Here is a 22648-nt window from a genome sequence, read left to right on the forward strand (position 1 = left end):
TTGGCAATAAATCCTGGAAGCTGATTGGTTTCTATGCAGAGTTGCACCAAATTTTGCACTCTCCAGCTTTAGTAAATAACCCCCATATTGTCCTTTTTAGGATAAACAGCTTTCTTTTGTGACATGGTCTTGCAAAAATGATAAAAAAAAATAAAATAAAATTCTATTGAGCTGATGTGGTCTGCCTGCTGTTAGGCCCCTTTCACACTGGGGCGTCGGCGGTAAAACAGCGCTATTTTACCGCGGTATTCGGCAGCTAGCGGTGCGGTTTTAACCCCCCGCTGGCGGCCGAAAAAGCGTTAAAACCACTCGTACAGCGCGGCTATTGCCGCGGTATAGCTGCGCTGTCCCACTGATTTCAATGGGCAGGAGCGCCAAAGATGCGGCTCGCAGGACTTTTTTTCCTGTCCTGCCAGCGCACCGCTTCAGTGTGAAAGCCCTCGGGCTTTCACACTGAACAAACAGCGGAGGCTGTTTAGGGGCGGTTTTCAGGCGGTATTTTTAGCGCAATAACGCCTGCAAACCGCCCCAGTGTGAAAGGGGCCTTATAATTTACATTGTTCTCCACTTTCTCTATGTCCCCCCCCAAAAGTTTATGGAGACAAGGAGAGGGGGAGGTGTTCTGTAGTCACTGACCCACAATAAGTATGGAGATCAGGATATCCAACTTTTCTATGCCTGACTAAGAAATTGCTAGACCCAGAGACAGCTAGAATAAGATTCTTAGGAAGTCAGCGATGGCTGCCCCTGTATTTGTGTCAGCACAGGTTTCCGGTAACTTCTCCATGCCTGTGACCTCACCCTTAACCACACCATGGCTGAGAAAGCCACAAGTCTGCTGAGAGCAGAATGGCCCAGTTCCCTTGTGTCATGTGCATACTCCATGCAGCTGCACCCCTTACCCACACTTTGTTCAAAACTAAAAAAATCGTTTTGGAAGGAATTGGGATTTAACACCAGAAAACATGCACAGCACACACAATGACTCCCAGCTAAGAAGAATGTCCTACCAGTAAGATGAATGTTAGAAATCCATCAAAAATGTTGCTTGGATAGGAGAGGTAGTTCTTTATTCCCAGGGAAAAGATTTTCAGGCTCATCTCCAGAACGTAGTACAGGATGAAGAAACAGTTGATGGCCTGTGGATAATGGAGTGAACAGTTAGAGAAAACCAAGTGCCTTAACAACTAGGATGACCGAAAGTGTAGAATAAATCCCAGATCCAGGAATTAGACCGTCTACAAGAAAAACAAACACAAAGGAGGGCGCAAAACCCTAGTGCAGGGGTGCTCAACCTTTTCAAGAGTGAGGGCCAAGTTAGTGATTTATTAACTGTTCGCTGGCCACAATGTGATGTAAACAAGCCCTTGCTGTCCTCAGCCCTCTTTTATGCCCCTTTCACACAGGTCAGAATGTGCTTGCTCAGTGGGGGGATCTGTACGCAGAGCGGAGCGAGTAGATGACAGATCCGTGTCCACACCGCATATGCAGAGCGGACACAGACACAGCTCGCTCTGATCTATGGGCTTGCTGATCCGATCACCCCAGATGGAGGGGAACGGTTCGGATCGCCTTCCATTTTTTTTTTTTTGTGGATCGGATTGGAGGTGGGGGGTGTAAATGCACACAAGTTTTACATACACCACTCAATTAAAAAGTGCATGGAGAGTCCGATTAGGTCCCCCTGAAAAATGGAAAGGAGGACCCGATCAGACTGATCATGTGAAAGAGGCCTAAGGATGCTTCTCACTGATGCACTGCAGTTTATCCACACCACGGGAGCAGCGCAGTGCACCTGTGGCTTTCCTGCGGGTTAACTGCTCTTTGCCATAGACTTCTATTATATCTTGCAGGTGTGGTGCACTTTGTGAAAGCGCACCAAACCCGCGGGATAGAATAGAAGTCTATGGCTCAGTGCAGGTAACCCGCAGGTGCAATGTGGTGCACCTGCAGATCAGCGTGTAGGCAGCTTAATAACAATTGCAGACCTCCGATATTATGCCCATTGCTAAACTGTGATTTCATAAACTGACCTTTTTAATCCACTTTCTGCATCTGCATGAATGTCCACTTTCTGCAGGCAACTGGCTGTAGAAAATCTTGCTGTTTTAGGAGTGCATTTGGTATCATGCCACCAGGGACAGGAGCCGGATCGGCTTATGCGGCTCTGCTCCTTCTGCAGCTCCTTGCTTCCTCTACCGCTGGCTCCATCCACAACACTAATGCTTTGGGATGGCGGGTCGTCAACCTGCGATCTGGGCTTGCCGACCCACCATCCCAGAGCAGGAGGTCGCGGGCCACATCAGAGGGCTTCGCGGGCCACCGGTTGGGCACCCTTGGCCTAGCGCATTACCAGAGATTTATTATAAAAACTTAAAATGTAGACAAATGAGTAATCACAAGAGTAGAGGCAATGAAGGCATAACATGAGATGTGCCCCTGAAACGCATCAGCACAACGGTATCGTTTAGTAGGCCACGCGATTCCTGCTTTGGAGTGTATCTCATGTTCTTATGCCTTCATTTACACTACTCGTGAGTGCTCATCTGTCTACATTTTAATTTTTTTATAATAAATCTCTGGTAATGCACTAGGCCTTTGTGCCCTCCTGTGTGTTTTCTACTAGTTTTTACTGGATTCCCCGATCTGAGAAGGGCTGCATTGGCCGAGTGTTCTTGACATATGTTATCCTTGCCATTTATGGTCTACGACAGGGGTAGGCAACCTGGGGCCCTCCAGCTGTTGTGGAACTACATTTCCCATCAGGCATTGCAAGGCTGGCAGTTACAATTATTCCCAGAGGCATGATGGGACTTGTAGTCCTGCAACAGCTGAAAGACCCCAGGAGGTTGCCTACCCCTGGTCTACGATATATACCTGGTCTTTGGTGGATCTCTGAGCGCTGGAAGTGATTGTGTATCACACAGTCTATCCTTGCAAGGGTTAAAGTGATTGTTATTTAAAAAAAAAAAAAAAGTTAAACCTTTACAAACATGGTATACTTACCTGCGCTGTGTGATGGATTTGCGCAGAGCAGCCCCGATCCTCCTTTTCTCAGGTCCCCCCGCCATCGCTCCTGGCTCCTCCCCCCCTGGTATGGGGGCACTCATGCGTGCTCACTCCCAAGCCCCAATCTGTGTCCATAGAACACGAAGAGCAGGGCTCTTCCCAACCCCTCACTTCCTCCACACGAGCCGGTGGCTCCCGCTGCTGTACCTGAGCCAAAGAGGAGGGAGAGAGCTGGATCTAGATCGGGTTCAGGTAGGTATAAGGGGGAGCTGAGTGGGGTGCTGCATGCAGAAATTTTTTTACTTTCATGCATAGAATTCATAGGGGAGGGGGAAACTTTCTGCCTTTAGAACCACTTTAAATGCATTTTTTTTGTACTTTTATGTATGAAAATTAAATAAAAATTATAATCTTCAAGAACCACTTTAAATGCTCCTTATGTCTAGAGGGTAGAAAAAAAAAATAAACAGGCTGCGATATGTACCCTGACTTTCTGCTCCAGCAAGCTCAGGGGACTCTCCTCTTCTTCCTGAAGTCTGTGGTCAGTCCCTTGGCATCATCATGTACAAGGCAAGGCTATTAACACTGCACTGTACATAGAGGAGGCAGAAGTGAGACCACAGCTGGGAGCCCATTGGAGGAGGCAGCTTTGCGGGACACTGCTGAAACAAAGAATAGAAGTATTGCACCTTATTGCAGCACCCAAGCAATTAACCCTTGCAATGCTGGAGAAGGGGGTGGGAAAGGCAATCAAGTTTTTTTTGTTTTCTTTTTTTGTGCCAGGATTTAGGATGTAATGTTAATAAATCTACGCTTCAGCTGTGAACTAGGAGACATAACTATTGAGACCACAACAGCCGCAGGTCTCAGATAATGATCTGGAACAAATCAGTTTGGTTCCCAAGCACATAAACACCATGACAATCAATCATACGTATCATTGGGTTTAGAACAGTGGTGGTCAATTTAAGAAAGGATATAGAGCCTCATGTGCAATCCCTGACACTGCCATGGGGCCGCGCAATAGCAGCGCATATTTTGTAAGTCAACATCCAAAAATGTTGGTCCTACTACAGCGTATCACAATGTACATCATAGAAGTTGGAGTACAATAACCCTCCAATGTTTCTCAATATTAAACAGCAGCATTTGGGTCAGCAGATGCAGTAATAACTCCCAAAATTGGTGACAGTGAGTACAAAAACAACTAACAGGATTGGGGTCAGTGGATGCAATAATAAATTCAACCCATCATGTCAGTGGATGCAAAAAATAACCCCCAGCATTGGTGTCAGTGAACTCAATAAAGCCGTCAGCACTGGTGTCAGTACTATTAACCCCCCCCCCCCCCCCACTCCCACATTGATGGTCACTGGCAATGAAATGTAACCTCCCCTTGTATACGTGCCTAATGGCAGTGAACGTTAACCACCCCCCACACACACTGGTAGTTAGTAGCTGTGAAAGTGGTTGTAAAGGCTGAAGATTTTTTTTTTTACCTTCACGTATTCTGTGCATGAAGGTAAAAAAACTTCTATGTGCTGCTCCCCCCACAGCACCCCCTAATACTCACCTGAGCCCCCCCCTCGATCCAGTGATGTGCATGAGTCTTGGCTGTCCTGGGTCTCTCTCTCCTTATTGGTAGAGACACCGCAGTGAGAGCCATTGGCTCACTGCCTGTCAATCACAGGCAGTGAGCCAATGACCATTTAACTCCCCTCTATATTGCAGGGCATTGCAATGAAAGTTAACCCCCTCTTACCTGATCACAGGCTCCAGCGATGCGCTCTCTCTCTCTCTCCCCAGGTCAGGACATTATTCGTACTGTGGGCAAAGATAACTCCGCCTACAGTCTCTCTCAGTACCAGCATTGGAACACAAAGCTTATTCCATCACCCAGAATTCCGCTGCCACACTCTGCTTTCTATTTGGTGCCCAACAGCCTGCGGGCTGCACACAAATGGGTGGTGGGCCACGTGTTGGGCACCAGGGGTTTAGACACAATCTAAATAATTATATCACATTAAAGCCATATTATCTAAGAAATAAAAGAGGTACCTACTCCTAAAGAGAAGTCATCGCGGTCACTCCCAGCTTTCTCTGCATCGATCATCAAGACAACCTAGACAGACATCAGATAACAAGAAAATCATATTCTATGTGCTCACCAACTCTCCGAATGAGGTCCAACACAAAAGCAACAACAATGAGCACATTGCAGTAACCCCACAACCAGACTAATTTTACAAATTAACATTTAAAGCATTTAAAAAAGTCTATTATCATTTGTGGTAATGGCTTCTATGGTAGGCTTCATCACTGAATACAATACCCAAGCTCTATTGCTGGTGATGCTATCCAAGGATGAAAACTGATGCTCGTGGCTGGGATGTGCAGTCCCTTAATACTTTTAACATTGATAGATACAAGCTGGCAACTCAGGGGGACTCAAATGTTGAAAATCTCCATCAGCTACACAAGTACATCCAGTAAAACAATGCCAACGTGTTTTGGCCACCGTGGCCTTACTCATAACATGCTAGGAGTAAGGCCACGTCGGCCGAAACACGTTGGCATTGTTTTACTGGATGTACTTGTGTAGCCAATAAAGATTTTCAATGTTTCAGTCCACCGAGTTGCCAGCTTATATCTATGGCATGCTGCATGAGAGATTCCTTGTATGTAAATAAATTAGACATATTCTGAAAATCTGTGAAGATTTACTGAACACAATATAATCCTTTTGGACTATTTTGGGGTCTCATTAATAGAAATGCTAACCTGATGCAGAACTGCACTATTTGGATAATTGGCCCTCAGGTTTATGAAAGCATGCAGAGAAATGTGCGGTTTTTGGTTGATGAACTGCAATCAATATATAGACCAGGGGTAGGCAACCTTGGCCCTCCAGCTGTGGTGAAACTACAAATCCCATCATGCCTCTGCCTCTAGGAGTCATGCCTGTGATTGTTAGGGTCTTGCAATGTCTCATGGGACTTGTAGTTTCAAAAGAGTTGGAGTGCTGAGGTTGCCTACCCCTGATTATAGACCATTTGTCACTTCGGGTGCACATGAAGTAATGCTCCGGGCATGGGGAGAGCCTGCTTCTGATTAGGGCCTGGACTTTGCTTAGTGAAGAGCCTGATGAACCCAGCCTGCATGCCCTTTTGTTGCCAATCAAGAACAATAGGGGTACATTATTTTGAGACAAGGCCCTTTAGTACCCCAAGGGAGAAAGGTTAGTGTCCCCCCTTCATGAGCTGTGAACTAATTCAAAGTCAAAGGTTGCAGGTCCTGTCCTCTCTGTGCCCCCTCCCTTTGAAGTGCTCAAGCAGCCGCATCTTTGGCCTCTCTCTTGGCCTGACCCTGGTGGTACAGGATGGTTCATATGATCAGCATTACTCAGTAACATCAAGTGAAAGGATCTGTTATATTACCTCACATGGCTGTAATTAGGAGGAAAGGGATGAGATGTGTTCATCACCAGATAGATCTCCCTATAAGGTGGAGTGGTACAGAGTGCTCATAGCCAAGTAGCCCAGTTATGATGCACTCATCCTATATTTATTGATGAATTTAAAGTGGTTGTAAAAACTTACATCTACCCAGTAAAGTGATTGGCCTCAGGTGATACACAAAGATTAAACAAATCTTCCTGCATAAGTTGTACCTATTTATCTGCAGTCTTCTCTTCTCTATATCCATTCAAAGTGCTGAATTTATCAAGCTGGTCTGAGCGTTCAGAAAAAATGGGGTGGAGAGCTGAAGTTACACACTGCAGCTCAGTGAGGAGAGGTCAGAGCTGATTTGAGGGAAGGGACACACCCCTTCACACAGCAACAGAGCTGAGGCTATCAATCACAGGCTATGTGCTGGAGAACCCTACCCAGTCACCTTTTTTCTCTTGGTGTCAGGAAAACTTGTCAGAAGCGATTCATGCTAATAGCAGAGGAACAAAGCAGCTGAGTGTACTTATCTCTGGATTGAGATAAGTACACACTATAAAGCAGGGCTCTCCAAACTTTCTAAGGAAAGGACCAGTTTATTATCCTTCAGATTTTAGGGGGGGGGGGCCAGACTGTGCCCAGTGGGAGTAAACAATGCCCGATCTTTGGTATTAGGGAGGAGAAATAGCTGGTGTCAGCGGAGGGAATGGCGCCCCATTGCTGGTGTCAGCGGAGGGAATGGCGCCCCATTGCTGGTGTCCGCGGAGGGAATGGCGCCCCATTGCTGGTGTCCGCGGAGGGAATGGCGCCCCATTGCTGGTGTCCGCGGAGGGAATGGCGCCCCATTGCTGGTGTCCGCGGAGGGAATGGCGCCCCATTGCTGGTGTCCGCGGAGGGAATGGCGCCCCATTGCTGGTGTCCGCGGAGGGAATGGCGCCCCATTGCTGGTGTCCGCGGAGGGAATGGCGCCCCATTGCTGGTGTCCGCGGAGGGAATGGCGCCCCATTGCTGGTGTCCGGAGGGAATGGCGCCCCATTGCTGGTGTCCGCGGAGGGAATGGCGCCCCATTGCTGGTGTCAGCGGAGGGAATTATGCCAGTGCCAGATGAAGGAAAGCAAAGGGGCGCAGTTTGGAGACCACTGCTATAGAGGGATAAGCTTTGTTCACCTTTCATGTCTAAGTTTTACGACCACTTTAGGTTGGCTACACTTCTGTTTAGCTAAGCCCTTCTGGATGACTGTAAGAGGAGACAGGTGAAGATCCTAAGCAAGCAGGCATGCAGTACAATAAAATGACAAGTTGTGAGGAGGAGGCATCCCCCTGCTATACTTGTATTTCTTGTCTGCTACTTACACAGATAGAAATGAGATTGGCCAAAGCCACAATGTTCCCCAGATAGTCGAAGTACCGATGGCTTCCAATGATCTGCAAAATCTTCAAGAATCTAGACTGGTACACAGGCTGGGGTGGGTGCTGCAAAAACAAAAAAAGAAAAAAAAAAAGAAAACTATCACATTTCTTTATTTCTTACAGGTACATTTCAGAAAATAATTTGATTTCTCTCCTGGCAGCAGTTATCCAACTGGTAAACAAGATATGGCATACCTGACAATGTCTTTGCATCTATTGCATTGTGAGATTTATCTTTGGGGAGATGATAGCAAAACTGTGTTGCCCATCTTTAGCAATGCCTAAGATGCATGGTTTCTCAATAAGGAATTAAGGCTGATCTATCAAATGCCAGATCTTTTGCTCCAAAAATAAATGAATTGCAATTGCAGATCGCCACACACAGTTTGATTCAAAACTGCTGTGTGATGATCTTTACAGGAGACATGGCTTCACAATTCCATTCTAGATACTGCTCTGCAACTATCGGGACAGATTTTTCACCGACAGGACAGAACACTGGACTCGGGGAAGAAAAGTGGCGGGGGGCTATTTATCTATGTTCTGAATGCCTGGTGTTCAGACAGCAGGACTGTGGACAATCACTGTTCCCCAGATTTAGAGTTATTAGTTGTAAAATGTAGACCCTTTTATTTGCCAAGGGAATTCACGGCAGTATTCGTCCTTGCGATATACGCAACGCCGGATGTGAATGCTGCTGTAACTTTGGATACTTTGGCAAAAGTGATCAGCAAACTCCGGTGTGCACATCCTGATGGGGTGCTTGTGATTGCTGGAGACGTCAACCATGTAAATTTGAGGTCCACTTTCCAAGGATTTCATCAATTCGTTAAGTGTGCAACTAGGGGTGTAAATACACTTGATATGGTTTACTCTAATGTTAGAGAAGCATATAGAGCTGTTCCATTACCTCATCTTGGTCAGTCAGATCATATATCCCTCTCTTATTCCGCTGTACATTCTAATTAGGCAGAGAGCAAGGAGATAAGGATTTGGCCAGATGTTACAGGACAACTTCAAGAGGACCAACTGGGAAATTTTTGAACATGACCTAAACATGCACACTGAAACAGTACTGAGTTGCATTAGTACTTGTGTAGACATTACAAAAAGGAAGTGTATCAAGGTTTTTCCCAATCAGAAGCCCTGGATAACCAAGAGAGTACGTTATCTTTTGAGAGAATGGGATAGTGCCTTTAGGAATGGGGCTAAAGTCAAGTATAGTCTTGCTAGAGCTAATCAAAAGATGGGCATAAAAGAGGCCAAATTAGTTTATAAAAATAAAATTGAAGACTATTTTAAAGGGAATGATGCACGTGAAGGTTGGAAAGGGATATAACATATCCTAAAACATAGAGAGAACACTCACCAGGGTAGACATTTTAATATTCAACTGGCTGGGGAATTAAACAGCTTTTTTTCATGTTTTGAAGTAGTAGTACGCCAGCAAACACAACTTTCAAGCCCGGGTACGGGAGATGCTGCACCTGTGGTACGTCAGGTATTTAAGTCCGTTAATGTTTGGAAAATCAGCGGGTCCAGATGGTGTCCCAGGGTGGGCTGTTAAGGCCTGTGCCCAACAACTTTCAGGGTTTTTTACATATATTTAATCGATCATTATCATTGGCCACGGTTCCAACCTGCTTAAAATTGACTATTATTACCCCGATACCCAACAAAACAAATATAGATAGTTTGAAGGACTATAGGCCGATTGCACTTACCCCGGGTAATAATGAAGTGCTTTGAGGGTCTGGTTTTACAATGAATTAAAGGGTTTGTAAACCCTCTTTTTTTTTTTTTAATAACAAACATGTCATGCTTACCTCCACTGTGCGGTTCGTTTTGCACAGAGTGGCCCCGATCACTGTCTTCTGGGGTCCCCCGGCGGCTCTCGCGGCTCCTCCCCACATTGGTAAACCCTCTGGGAGAAGCGCTCTTCCGGGGGGGTCACCTCGCGGGCGCGCCCCAGAGTCCAGCATTTGCATCTATTGACACAGAATGCTAGACTTGGCCCCGCCCACCGCCTCATTGATTTGATTGACAGCAGCGAGAGCCAGCCGGGCTGCTATCAATCTATCCAATCAAGAGCCGAGAACCCTGGGCAGAGAGGAAGAGCGCGCGTCTCCGGTGAGGGATAAGAGGGCTCAGGTGAGTAAAACGGGGGGTGGGGGTAGGGGGCCGGTCAGTGTCAGAAGTTTTTTCACCTTAATGCATAGGATTATGACAGGTAAAGACAGCTTTATCAGATAGTTTTGACCCTCATCAATTTGTGTACAGAGCCTATAGAAGCATTGAGGACACTCTTGCACTACATGTGGCTTGAAGTCATCTGGAACACTCTGGCAATTATGTCAGAATGTTGTTTATTGAATATAGTTCGGCACCGTTGTCACCGTTGACACCGTTGTCCCAGATCTATTGGTGAATATAGATCTATTGGTGAATATAGTTCGGCTTTCAACACCGTTGTCCCAGATCTATCGGTGGAGAAGATGTTGACACTAAATTTGCCCCCTTCCCTTTGCTCTTGGATAAAGGACTTCCTGGTAGACCGCCCACAGGTGGTCAAACTGGGTAAGCATGTTTTTTCCCAGCGTGTGGTCAGCATAGGAGTACCACAGGGTTGTGCACTGAGCCCCCCTTTACTCTCTATACACTTGTGATTGTACTCCTTGCTTTTCTACAAGTAGCATCATCAAATTCGCATATGATACCACCATAGTAGGTTGCATCACAAGAGGAGATGAGAAGCATTACAGTGAAGAGGCGGCTAACCTAGTAGAGTGATGTGGGGCAAAAATTTGTCCTTAAACACTGGGAAGACATTCTACTGAAGTGGAAACTAGAGGAACCTCCCACTCTGGCCTTGTGGAGGAGGTTGGCGACCTCGGTACTCCCTCTGTATAGAATGACCTATGAAATTAGACAATGCCCAAGGAAATTTGATAAAATCTGGTCCTCTTGGATAGATGCCCCTGATGGCCCTGAACCCCCTTCCCCCTAATTATGACTTGAATCACACTAGTGGATATTCTCTATCTCATGCCTTTTCCCTCGTACCTTGTTCCTACCCCCCCTCCTTCCTGCGCTCCCCCCCCCCCCACTTCCTTTACTTACTCCGATTATTCCTTGCTTTGCTGCATCTTTCCCCTCTTTCTCCCCCCCTCCCCCCTTCCACTTGAATATTGGATATCTACATAATGTTTGTGAGGTTTTACTAATGATGTTGTGCACTAATGTGTACTGATACTTATGACACCTGCACCACTGGAACATTTACTAAATTACGACTGCCAGATGAAGGTGGTTTTTCCTGTCTATATCCTTATTTTTCTGAATGTACTGTATTATTTTGTTTTGTAATGCTGATTTGTCTAATAAAAATTTTTGTAAGGAAAAAACAAACACCGGGAAGACCAAGAAATTAATAATTGATGATAGGAAGAGTAAGACTGACATGGTTCCATTTACAGTTAGAAGATTGGTAGAGCAGGTATCTGTTTTTAAGCATTAATATTTAAGAAAATGTATCCTGATCATCAAACATGACAGTTGTCACCAAGAAGTGTCAGCAACGGTTATATTTCCTGAGACTTCTCAGTAAAAATGGCCTAGGGAAAAACATCTTAGAGTCCTTCTATCACTCCTCTATTGAGAGCGTGCTGACATATTGTATTTTAGCCTGGTATCTCAACTGCACACTAGCAGAAAAAGCTTCCTTTCAAAAAAATAATAAATGCGCAGAAGGTTTTGGGATTTAGTTTAACTTCTATAAACGGAATGTACAAGTCTCATTGTGTCAGCAGGGCAGGCAAAAAATAGTGAGTGACCCATCCCACCCTGGAAACGATCTTTTTGAACTCCTGCTGTCTGGCAGGAGGTTCAGAAACAAAAGGTGAGGAAAAAACGATTTAAGGAAAGTTTCTTCCCAAGAACTATCCAGGCTCTAAATGGTCATTTTGAATAATATTATCCTACTGCAGGTGACCTGACTTTGCTGCGGTGGCGGTGGTTCTTTTTATATGGGGGGCAAACTGTTTACACATGTGTATGTTGAGGATGTTATATGTTTACATACATGTGGAGCTTTTATAGAATTTCATTGTAATTTGTGTTGCAATGACAATAAAGTATTTATCTTAACATTTGCTTTTATTCACTGATACAAATGGCGTATTATGATAATGCGTTGGGAAAATCCAAGATCTGCAGTATCAAATGTTTGTGGTCACCACATCCCAAGATTATAGAAAAAACACAAAACCCCCTTGGTGGTTGGGACTTTGAAAGTGACCAGAAACAATGATTGTATCATATAAAAACATTTATTACAAAAGCAATCTGTTCAATAAAAGAACTAAGGCATAAAAGACAAAAGGTATACAATGGAATTTATATAGATTATGATACATATACAGACACATATAGGCTCTCTGATGAACCCATCTCTAATGATAATGCGTTAGGCTGGTGTGCCCTCGCTTTGTTGTTTTGTAGTGCTGTACATGAAGGAATATCCATAGTCCCTGGAGGGCTGCAATGCATGTTAGCTGTAACTTAAAAGTGATTGTAAAGTCTTGTTTTAAAAAAAGAAAAAAAACAAACATACTTGCCTCCTCTGCGCAGTTGGTTTTGCACGGAGCAGCCTTGATCCTCCTCTTCTTGGGTCCCTCTTTGCTGCTCCTGGCCTCTCCCTCCAATGGAGTGCCCCTACAGCCAGCAGCTCTCTATAGGGGCACCCAAGCCGAGTCAGAGCTCCGTGTATCCATTCAGACATGAGTCAGAGTCCTGACCTGGCCCTGCCCCCTCTCCCCTGATTGTCTGACTGATTGACAGCCGCGGAAGCCTGCTGTGTCTCAGCCAATCAAGTAGGATTGTCTCGGCCAGCTTAGACACTTGTGGACATTGCTGGAGAGAGATGGGGCTCAGGTAAGTAATTGGGGGGGGGGGGGGGGGGGTGCTACACACAGGTTTCTTTTATCTTAATGCATAGAATGCATTAAGATAAAAAAAAAGCCTTCTGCCTTCACAACTCCTTTAAGCTGGAAGGTTGGAAAGCCCACTAGACCCTTAGCGCCAAATTCGAGCGCAGGAGATTGAGTTTACAGTGTGATAACCAGGTCATGCTTTGCTCTCACTCATGAATGAAAGTTAATATGGTATCTTTTGGGAGAAGGACAGGGACCCGAGTGCCAAAAGGACCTTGTTGCTGCACCACTTAGTAGAGTAACATCAGAGGTACAGCTTAAAATGAAGGAAGAAATTTTGCTACTGTCTTCCCTCTCAAAGGCAAGGCATATACCCAAAAGTAGTATGGTGTCCCTAATGAATAAGAGAAATCAGGATTTCCAATAGCTGCATCAGAATAAACCTGACAACAGCATGTGTCATCCCAAACCTATATACAACTCACCTGTCTGACCGGATCCTTATCAAGTTCATCAAACAGTTTCTGAAACTGCTCTGCAGAGATAACACCGCTGGGGCAGCATCTTGCTTTCTACAATGAAAACAAAAGTATGTTTTTGTTAAATAAAAGAATAAAATAAAAAACATTATTGCCAATCATATCCCCCCCACCCACCTCTTGATTTTACCTCGATGATTGCTAGTTTGCAGTAGCCATCCATTTTAACGTCCTGTAAGACTTTAATGAAGGTCACACAGTCGACACAGGCCCTAAAGAGAAAGTTCATTTAAATCACGGATTCAGTTTAAGCTGAACTCCATCCAAAACCTTTTTTTTTTTTTTTTTTTTTTTTAAAGAAGTATGGATATATGAAAAAACAATCAATCAAACATACTCGCCTCAACGCTGCAGCATCGGTCTGATGTTGCAGCTGTTCCCACGCTGGCTCCAAGCCCGAGAACTGAGCGTTCACATAACAGTTGATCTCTCGGTTCTCAATCAGCTCGGAATGGAGAGCAATGACTGTCAGTCACCGATCTCCGCCCTAGGTGAAGAGCAGTGATCGACAGTCATTGCTCTCCGTTCCAAGCCGATTGAGAACCGAGAGGTCAACCGTTATGTGATCGCTCAGTTCTCGGGCTTGGAGCCAGTGGGGAACAGCTGCAACATCAGATGTCTAAAGCAGATGAACAGCTGCCTAGAGCCAAAGCCAGATGTCAATCAGGCAGCTGGGTGGCTCCCTACAATATGGTTCGGATCTTTCCAGAGCATGGAGTGGCTCGGTGACATCAGCTGACACAGGCAATATGAAAATCAGAATATAAGAGCAACACCCAATGCTAAATGCTAACACATCATTACCACAGTGTAATAAATTGATGTAAATAATAATCCATAACCATAAATAATTAATAGCCTGCTATTAGCTGATTCTGGGTCACAGGAGAGCAAGTGCACTCCTGTGACTCAGAAGGCTAGAACCTGCATGAGATTGTATCACTTTGGAGAGATTGTACCTCATTTCCTGTCTGAGTGATTGGAAATCAGGGGGACAAGAAGTAACAGAAAATCTCTACAATGGGGACGGATATAACATCAGCAACACTGTAGTGGGCTGTGGAAGGATTACAAGCAATGTGGAGGCCTGATTTGGTGTCTGTATCTTCCTATCCTTGGTGAACTCTTTGTACTGGAATCCCACATATAAAAAGCAGACAGGAAATCTCCCCAATGGGAACACAGAAAGTTTTGCTTTCAATATAGATACAGAGGTTGTAACACTTATTCTATGGAACTTAAGGAGTAACTCTGATGAGAACCAATGGCATCTAAAATTGCATTGGATTAAAAAAAAATTAAAAATTGAATTCTGTAATCTAAATATACAATACTCATGTACAAGATTATTTATTGTCTTTCTAAAGCCAAATCATTTGTTCATTTTGGATAATCTAGAGAATTCTAAAACCCATCATCAGGTTTATTTTTTGCTTTCTAGATCCTATTAAAGAGATTTCCTTTCACTTCCTATTCTGGTGGTTAAGGAAAAACTCTTCAAAGTGACAGGAAATCCACAGGTGTCCCCATTGATGATTTAGCTTCACTTCTATTCCATCCACAACTGGAGAGATTTCAAAGCCCCACTGTTTACTGCCCCGGTAACAATGGTCAGTTGGATAAATCAAGAGTGTGTATCTCTCCAGCAGGGACACAGGCAACAATATAAACCTTATACTAGAGGGATTATGTAGAAGCCCATCACATTGGGTCTCTATGATAAGGCCTAATTTTGGGTGAAAGGCATCAAACATGTCAGGGGAGGATGTCCCCAAGCATAGCTTTGTGTTTGCCTGTACGGAACAATAAAAGCTACACTGGAATTTAACAGAATGTTGCTGGCTTTTTTTTCTCTTTTGAATTTACTAGCAGTATACACATGATGGACCTTCTAATCTTTCTCACTCCATTCAAAAATCTTGGCTATAGATACAATTTAAGAGAATAAATCTCCAAAAATACAGATTAGACCCCCTGTCAAGTTTTTATGGCTGTCTGTTGCCCTGTTAGGGAGCGTCACCCTCTCTATTTGTCCTGTTTACCATTATCATTATAAAAGAAAGTAAAAGTAAATCCCAAATTTTTGGTTGTCCCGAGAAAAGTAATAGAGGGGAAATCTTCCCATGGGGACACTAGATTTGGTGACCTGGGGGGCCACAATGGATTTCCTTAATTTGCAAGGATTTCCTCTCACTTCCTGTTTGGCTATAGGACAGGAAGTGAAGGGAAATCTCCACAATGGGACACAGATGGCAACAAATAAACTATCACGGTGTTATAACCTATAAATCTACTTTAAATTTTCCAATTTTTAATTTTGCAGACTGAATATATATATATATATATATATATATATATATATATATATCTATATATATATATATATATATATATATATATATATATAGATATATATATATATTAAATAAAACTGACCTGCCCTTCTATACTGTACTGACAACGGATGTGGACAAAGAAAAGCTACTTCTTTAGAAACATTGGTAACATAATTTTTAGTTTTACCCACACTGCACAGCCGGGCGCCCCCACACTGCACAGCCGGGCGCCCCCACACTGCACAGCCGGACAATGCACAGCCGGGCGCCCCCACACTGCACAGCCGGGCGCCCCCACACTGCACAGCCGGGCACCCCCAAGCAAGCAGCCGCTCTGAGGGCCAAGGCAGCCTAACCGCTGACTAGTCATCAGTTTGTATTTCTAAAGGCAAAGCAATTCTATGATAATGAGTTAAAAATGTAATTTCTTACGCCTGATCACAATTGTGGGATGTGATCTCTCTGTGGAAGGAAAGAATTTCAAAGGCAGCTCTAATTCCTAACCGCCGTCTAAGCAGGGAGGCCTGAACAGATTTCTGAGGGAGAGAAAAAAAAAATCAAAAAAAAAAATCAATGTGAACATAATTGGCTGACTGTACCGCATCAAAACATCAAATGAAATTTCACACAGAGTGCCCAAAGCAAACAAACATACTATGGGGCCAAACCTTTGGCCATACACTGGGGTTGATTTACTAAAACTGGAGTGTGCAAAATCTGGTGCAGCTCTGCAAAGAAACCAATCAGCTTCCAGATTTTATTGCCAAAGCTCAACGGAACAAGCTGAAGTTAGAAGCCAATTGGCTACCATACGTAGCTGAATCAGATTTTGCACTCTCCAGTTTTAGTAAATCAACCCCAGTATATGGCCAAAGGTTTGTGGATACCTGACCATCCCACCTAAATGAGCTTGTGGGACAAAATCATGGGCCCTCACCTACACACAGAGCCCTCACCTACACACACCTACCTTTGAAGCATGAAAAGCCTTTACTATTCTGGAAAGGCTTTCCAACATCCACCATTCCATTCACCCTCCGCATGCATGCACACCGCATTTCTTTTAAAAAACACAAAGATTTCAACTTGAAATGTATTTTCATGCAGTAAAATGAATGCGTTTTACTGAAGAAAAAACAATTGTGAATAAGCCATTCCTGCTCTATTCTACGAGGTTGTTGAGCACCAGATCTGCAAATAAATAGACTGTGGCATAAACCTAGAGATCAGATTTTAGCGCTTGCTCAGTAATCTATAATGAATAATACAATTGTTTACAATGGGCTCTTTTTCTTAGTTACAGTTTTCATAAAATTTGTAACACTGATCTCACCAATAAATAGCCCCGGAACTGATTGTAGATTATGGCTGTCAGCAAGTTCATCAAAATAAGACTGCCTGTGTAATACAGAAAGTTATGGGGAAAAAAATAAATTAAAGCCAGGTAACAAAGCAGAAAGTGCTTATAAGACGTTTTACTTTGGATCAGCCAAGAGCACTTAAACAAGCCATAGATGGATCAAAATGTGGGCGGTTCACCACGAACTGGCCGAATTGCAATCCATCTAAGGGCAGGCTGGTTGTACTGATGTCGAACGATCAGCTTCAGTAAAACCAGCCTGCTGGTTTTTTTTTTGTTTTTTTTTTTTTAGGGTTACAGCCGCTGGCTATAGACAGCGACGCTGATCATTGTGTTCTGACAGAGGGAGGTTTCCCTGCACACAGTCATTGTTGAGGGGGAAGCAAGCAATTTTAACCACTTCAATACCGGGCACTTATACCCCCCTTCCTGCCCAGGCCAATTTTCAGCTTTCATCGCTGTCGCATTTTAAATGACAATTGCACGGTCATGCAATGCTGTACCCAAACAAAATTTTTATAATTTTTTGCCCACAAATAAGAGCTTTCTTTTGGTGGTATTTGATCACCACTGGGGTTTATTTTTTGCTAAACAAATAAAAAAAGACCAAACCTTTTGAAAAAAAATAAAATAAAAATAAAACGTTGTTTCTGTTATCAAAGATGGTAAATACGTTTTCTCCTTCACTGATGGGCATGCATAGGCTGCACTGATGGGCATCCCTGGTGGATCTGCACTGATAATCAAAATCAATATAAATCGCTGAGTATCAGCGCAGACCCCTCCCTGTCAGGAGAGCCCCCGATCAGTTCTCCTCTACTCTAGCCTTGTCAGCACGAATAGAAGAAAAGCCGATAAATGGCACTTCCTGGTTACGATGTGACCAGCTGTGATTGGACACAGCTGATCACATGGTAAAGAGCCTACGTCATAAGCTTTTTACCAAGATCGGACATGCAGTGTCAGAGTGACACACCGCACCACCGATTGCCGCACTTGCGGCTAGTTCTGCTTGATGTCATGACGCCCAGTCAAGATAACTTAACCTCCCTGGCGGTATGATTATTTCGGATTTTAGGTGCTGAAAGCGGTACCATTATTTTGCATGGAAATTTGGCGTTTTATATTGTAGGTCTGTAAATCTTAATAATAACACACTTAAATTTGTCCAAACCAGAGTCTAGTAGATATCCCGGGTATGATAAAGTTTGAAACACAAAAACATAAATTATAATATAATAAATAAAAATAAATAATTAAAAAAAAAAAAAAAAAAAATAGTAATAAAATAAATTTCCCCACAATTCACTATCGCTCAATTCTGCAAGTGTTATAATTTATTATCGCTGTTTTCTAGCTGGTCTAAAGCCACTTTTGACGTAAAGGGACACTTTTTGGTTGCTATGGACAATCTCCAGTTTCCAGGCAGAAAGAACAGTGTATATCATGTAAAATTGCATGCAGGGCATGGGACAAAGCACTGGGGACAAAAGGGATGTGAAATCATTTCATACAGTACTGTAATCTGTAAGATTACAGTACTGTATGTGTTATGCTTTTGACATTTTTTTGAATTTGCCGCCAGGCTCCGCCCCCGTGCGTCGCGCCGCTCGCAGGGAACGGAGCCTGGCACGGAGAGGCTTCGGAGGAGGACGGAGCCCTCGGACACTGCGGGGGACATCGCAGGATCCCGGGGACAAGGTAAGTAACGCTGCCCCAGGATCCTGCAATGCGATCCCGAGTGTGGCTCGGGGTTACCGCTAATGGTACTAAATTTTAACCCCGAGCCACACTCGGGAAAACCGCCAGGGAGGTTAACAACTTTGCGGACGTCATTTTCCTATATGGCGGGTAGGAAGTGGTTAAGAAAATTGCATAATGTATGGCTAGGCTTAGAGCACCAAACCCCCCCCAAGGACTCAACAGCCTAAAGGACAAAGTTAGCTACAGTTAATAGATCCTGATCTATGGAAGGTATCTACAGGTTTCATTTTCCATCTCAAATCCCAAAAAATTAGGGTTCGTTTGCAACTTTAGGACCATGAGTGGAGCTGTGCAAATTATTCCTTTTAAGGTTATGATGCACATCTGTGCTGTAAACCAGCAGTTGTGGATTGTTGATCTTTGCATGTTCTACTGCCCCAAAAGTACTCTTATCCTCCTTTTTTTGATGTAATCTTTTATATTTTCATCAGTTTGTATACAACAGAAAAAGTCCCATAGCAAACAAATAAAACACAAAGACAGATACCACAAGCCCAACTGGGGGGCGGTCATGGAGCACAAAATAAAGTCCAATAAACCATCTTGTATAGAAGGTATTAAGGCAGTGAGAACATCATAACTAGTGTTGTAACAGATGAACTCTAACAAAAAATATTGCCTCAGTTGAATCAATATATCTCAGAACCAGATATACCTCAGTACCCAAAGCTCAGACATGAACAAAGATGTCCTTAGGAAGAGGAACAGAGGAATAGGGGTAAGGAGGGGAGAGCAGAGGGAATAGAAGACAAAAAGGGGGGGGGGGGGAAACAATAAAATAGCACTCAGCTGTAAACTAATTGCAGTTATACATTAACAATCTCTGAGGATCCAGTCTAATCTGTCTGAGACAGGCAATCATCCCTTGAGATCAGTGGCCTTAGATAGACCTGACATTGTCAGGTACAGGTGAGGAATCAGATGGAGCCGATTGAGAACCCTGTTGGGCTTTATGAGTATAATGGATTCACGTGGCCCAGATACTATTAAACTTATGACGGTTCTTACACGTTGCCATCCATTCCTCTGCAGCCATATCATTTACGAGGCGAATCCAGTCCGCTCGGCTAGGAATTTGAGTTTTTTTCCAAAACACAGGGAGATTAAAACGCCTAGCCGCGTTTAGATGTGGCAGAGAGGGATGGAGGGGACATGAAGTAAAAGCTCCATCGGGGAGTCAGGCAGGTCAATGTCCAGTATCAATTTAATTTGTTATCTGATGTCTTGCCAGAAGGGCTGCAGCTTGGGGCACTCCCCACCAAATGTGTAGGAACGTGCCACAGTGCCCACACTTCCTCCAGCAGACCTCCGAAAGAGCTTGATAGATTTTGGCCAGTCTAGAGGGGACCCTATACCAACGTGTGAGTAATTTAAAACCATTTTCTTTGCATTTTCGTATCCATCAAACTGGCGTGAGTGAGGCGGTATAAATGATCTAATTGTATCTCAGTAAATGTATACTGCAAGTCTCTCTCCCACTCTCTGATGTAAATAGGTTTACCTCTAGGTTCCAGCGATTGCAACATCCCATACAAAAACAGAGACGGAATGTGGAACAGTTGATGTGGACATAAAGAGTTTCTCAAAAGGGGTTGAGGAGGGAGGGAGGGAGAACAGCCTGTGGCAGACAACAAACAGAATGATGTAGCCGTCTGTAGCGCCATTCATCCTAGGGAAAGCAGCCAAACTGCTCCTTTAAGGAGGTCAAGTCAGTCCCTGTTCCTGTACAAACTACCGCATTTCACTTCCCCATCAGCTGCCCAGGAGCGAAAAAGAGAAAGGTGTTCCCCCTGCGTGAACCAAGGGAAGAATGCCAGCAAGATGGGAGACCGGAGTGGCTAGCTGTCCTAGATTGTTTAAGGTATCCCACAATCTCAACGCATGTGTGGTAGTGGGAGTGATAAAGTCAGAAAGCCCTTGATGTTCCCAGGGAGAGGTTACGGCCCCTTGTCCTACTTGATCTTGCAAGCTAGTTGGTTGCCAAAGCCCAGGAGCCTGGTTTCGCTCAACTCAAACACAAAGGAAATAGCCTTGTACTGATGACACCTTGCAATTAGCAAACATCCACTACATTATTTCTGCCAGAAGCCATGGCACTAACGCGTTTCACCTATAGCTGAGCTTAATCATGGAGAAGCCCAGCTATGGGTGAAATGCTTTAGAGGTGTGGCATCAAGCAGAATGTTGGAGGTGTATGCTGCTTGCTTGTTCAGTGAATGAAGTTAGTTGGAAGACAACAGTGGTGAACAGCCTGCTTTCTTTGGAGTTTAAGCGCAGCAGCTTTGAATGCACGGTTGGTACTGGGGCAGAAAGGAAATTTTTTATAACACTGCACACTACTCTAAAATATAGAACAATCCCTTATTTTTTTTGGATTGGTTTTAGTCATTACCAAGAAATTTACACACACACAATTGACTTTGTATCTCTTGACTCTCCCTCTTAGATTGTAAGCTCCAACGAGCCCTCCGATTTCTCCTGTATTAAACTATAATAAAATTTTACTATCTGTCCTCATGTTTTAAAGCACTGCGTAAACATACATATACATTATATATATATATATATATATATATATATATATATATATATATATATATATATATATATATACACACATACATACATACATACATACATACATACATATATATATATATATATATATATATATATATATATATATTCTCCAGTGGACGAAAAAGGAGATAGAGTCGGACTTCTCTTCCCACAATGCACCTTCCAGGTTCTTCCCACACCTCCCTCTCTTTCCCCCTTTTGCTCTTTTGAAGTGCACCGTGTTTGTCTTTTCTCTCCAGCTTGTCTGGGGGGTCACAGTCATTCATCAGTCTCCTGGACCAGTGTCACGCTTTCTAGATGACTTCTCTGCATGGCTACCCTACTTTCTCTCCTCTGAAGTTCCTGCCATCATCCTAGGTAACTTTAACATTCCAATCAATGTCAATATTGCAACCACTTCTCAACCTAACCTCCTCTTTTAACCCAACACAATGGATACAAACCACCACTCACTCCAACGGCAATACTCTCGACCTTGTATTCTCCCATCGCTGCACTCCCTGCAATCTCTCTAACACCCACTTTCCTCTCTCTGATCACAACCTTATCCGTTTCACACTCTCCTTGTCTCCAACCTCCCATTCTACCAACCCACAAACCACTACCCGCAGAAACCTTCGCAACCTCAACCCTTCCCTTTTTCATTCTGCTACTGATGGCCTTTACGAAAAAATCGCACCCCTGTCCTGCCCAGACCTAACCACTTCCATCTACAACAACACACTGTCATCGTCCCTAGACATACTTGCTCCTCTCTCTCTACACGCAGAACCAGGCCCCATCTGCCACAACCCTGGCAAACAGACGACACCAGAAGTCTCAAGAGACGCAGCCTTGCTCTTGAGCGAGCATGGTGTAAATCTAAGTCCCTGCAAGACTTGACCCTCTCTGCCCTTCTCAAATACAACTCCTGCCTCCACACTGTTAACCAAACCTACTACAACACGCTCATCAAAACCCTCTCATCCAAACCTCGTCAACTCTTTTCTACCCTTAATTCCTTACTTCACCCCTCACCCACCAACTTGCTTACCGCTCAACAGATTGCCAACCATTTCAAAAGCAAAATCGACACCATTCGCAAGGAGATATTCCGGATTTCAACTTCCTCCTCTACCCAACACATCAGGTCCAACACCACACTCAATACTCTCCTCCTTCTGCCCAATCACCACCAATGAAGTTGATAAACTCCTCTCCATGGCCAACCTCACCACCTGTCCCCTGGACCCTGTCCCCTCACAATTACTGCCACCATATTCCCACTCTATCC

General features: G+C 44.0%; 1 protein-coding gene across 1 annotated transcript in view; it reads right to left on the reverse strand.

Annotated features, from left to right (window-relative positions):
- The window catches only part of TPCN2 (two pore segment channel 2), an 84502-nt gene that overhangs the window by 28788 nt on the left and 33066 nt on the right, over window positions 1–22648 (reverse strand). The window contains exons 10-16 of the mRNA XM_073604252.1: window positions 17005–17069; window positions 16104–16207; window positions 13466–13547; window positions 13282–13368; window positions 7809–7928; window positions 5072–5131; window positions 1011–1139 (exon numbers count right to left, since the gene is read on the reverse strand). Coding sequence (XP_073460353.1) covers window positions 1011–1139; window positions 5072–5131; window positions 7809–7928; window positions 13282–13368; window positions 13466–13547; window positions 16104–16207; window positions 17005–17069 — 647 coding nt within the window. The remainder of the gene's footprint in view (window positions 1–1010; window positions 1140–5071; window positions 5132–7808; window positions 7929–13281; window positions 13369–13465; window positions 13548–16103; window positions 16208–17004; window positions 17070–22648) is intronic.

This window comes from Aquarana catesbeiana, linkage group LG11 (assembly GCF_042186555.1).
Source record: "Aquarana catesbeiana isolate 2022-GZ linkage group LG11, ASM4218655v1, whole genome shotgun sequence".
NCBI lineage: Eukaryota > Metazoa > Chordata > Amphibia > Anura > Ranidae > Aquarana > Aquarana catesbeiana.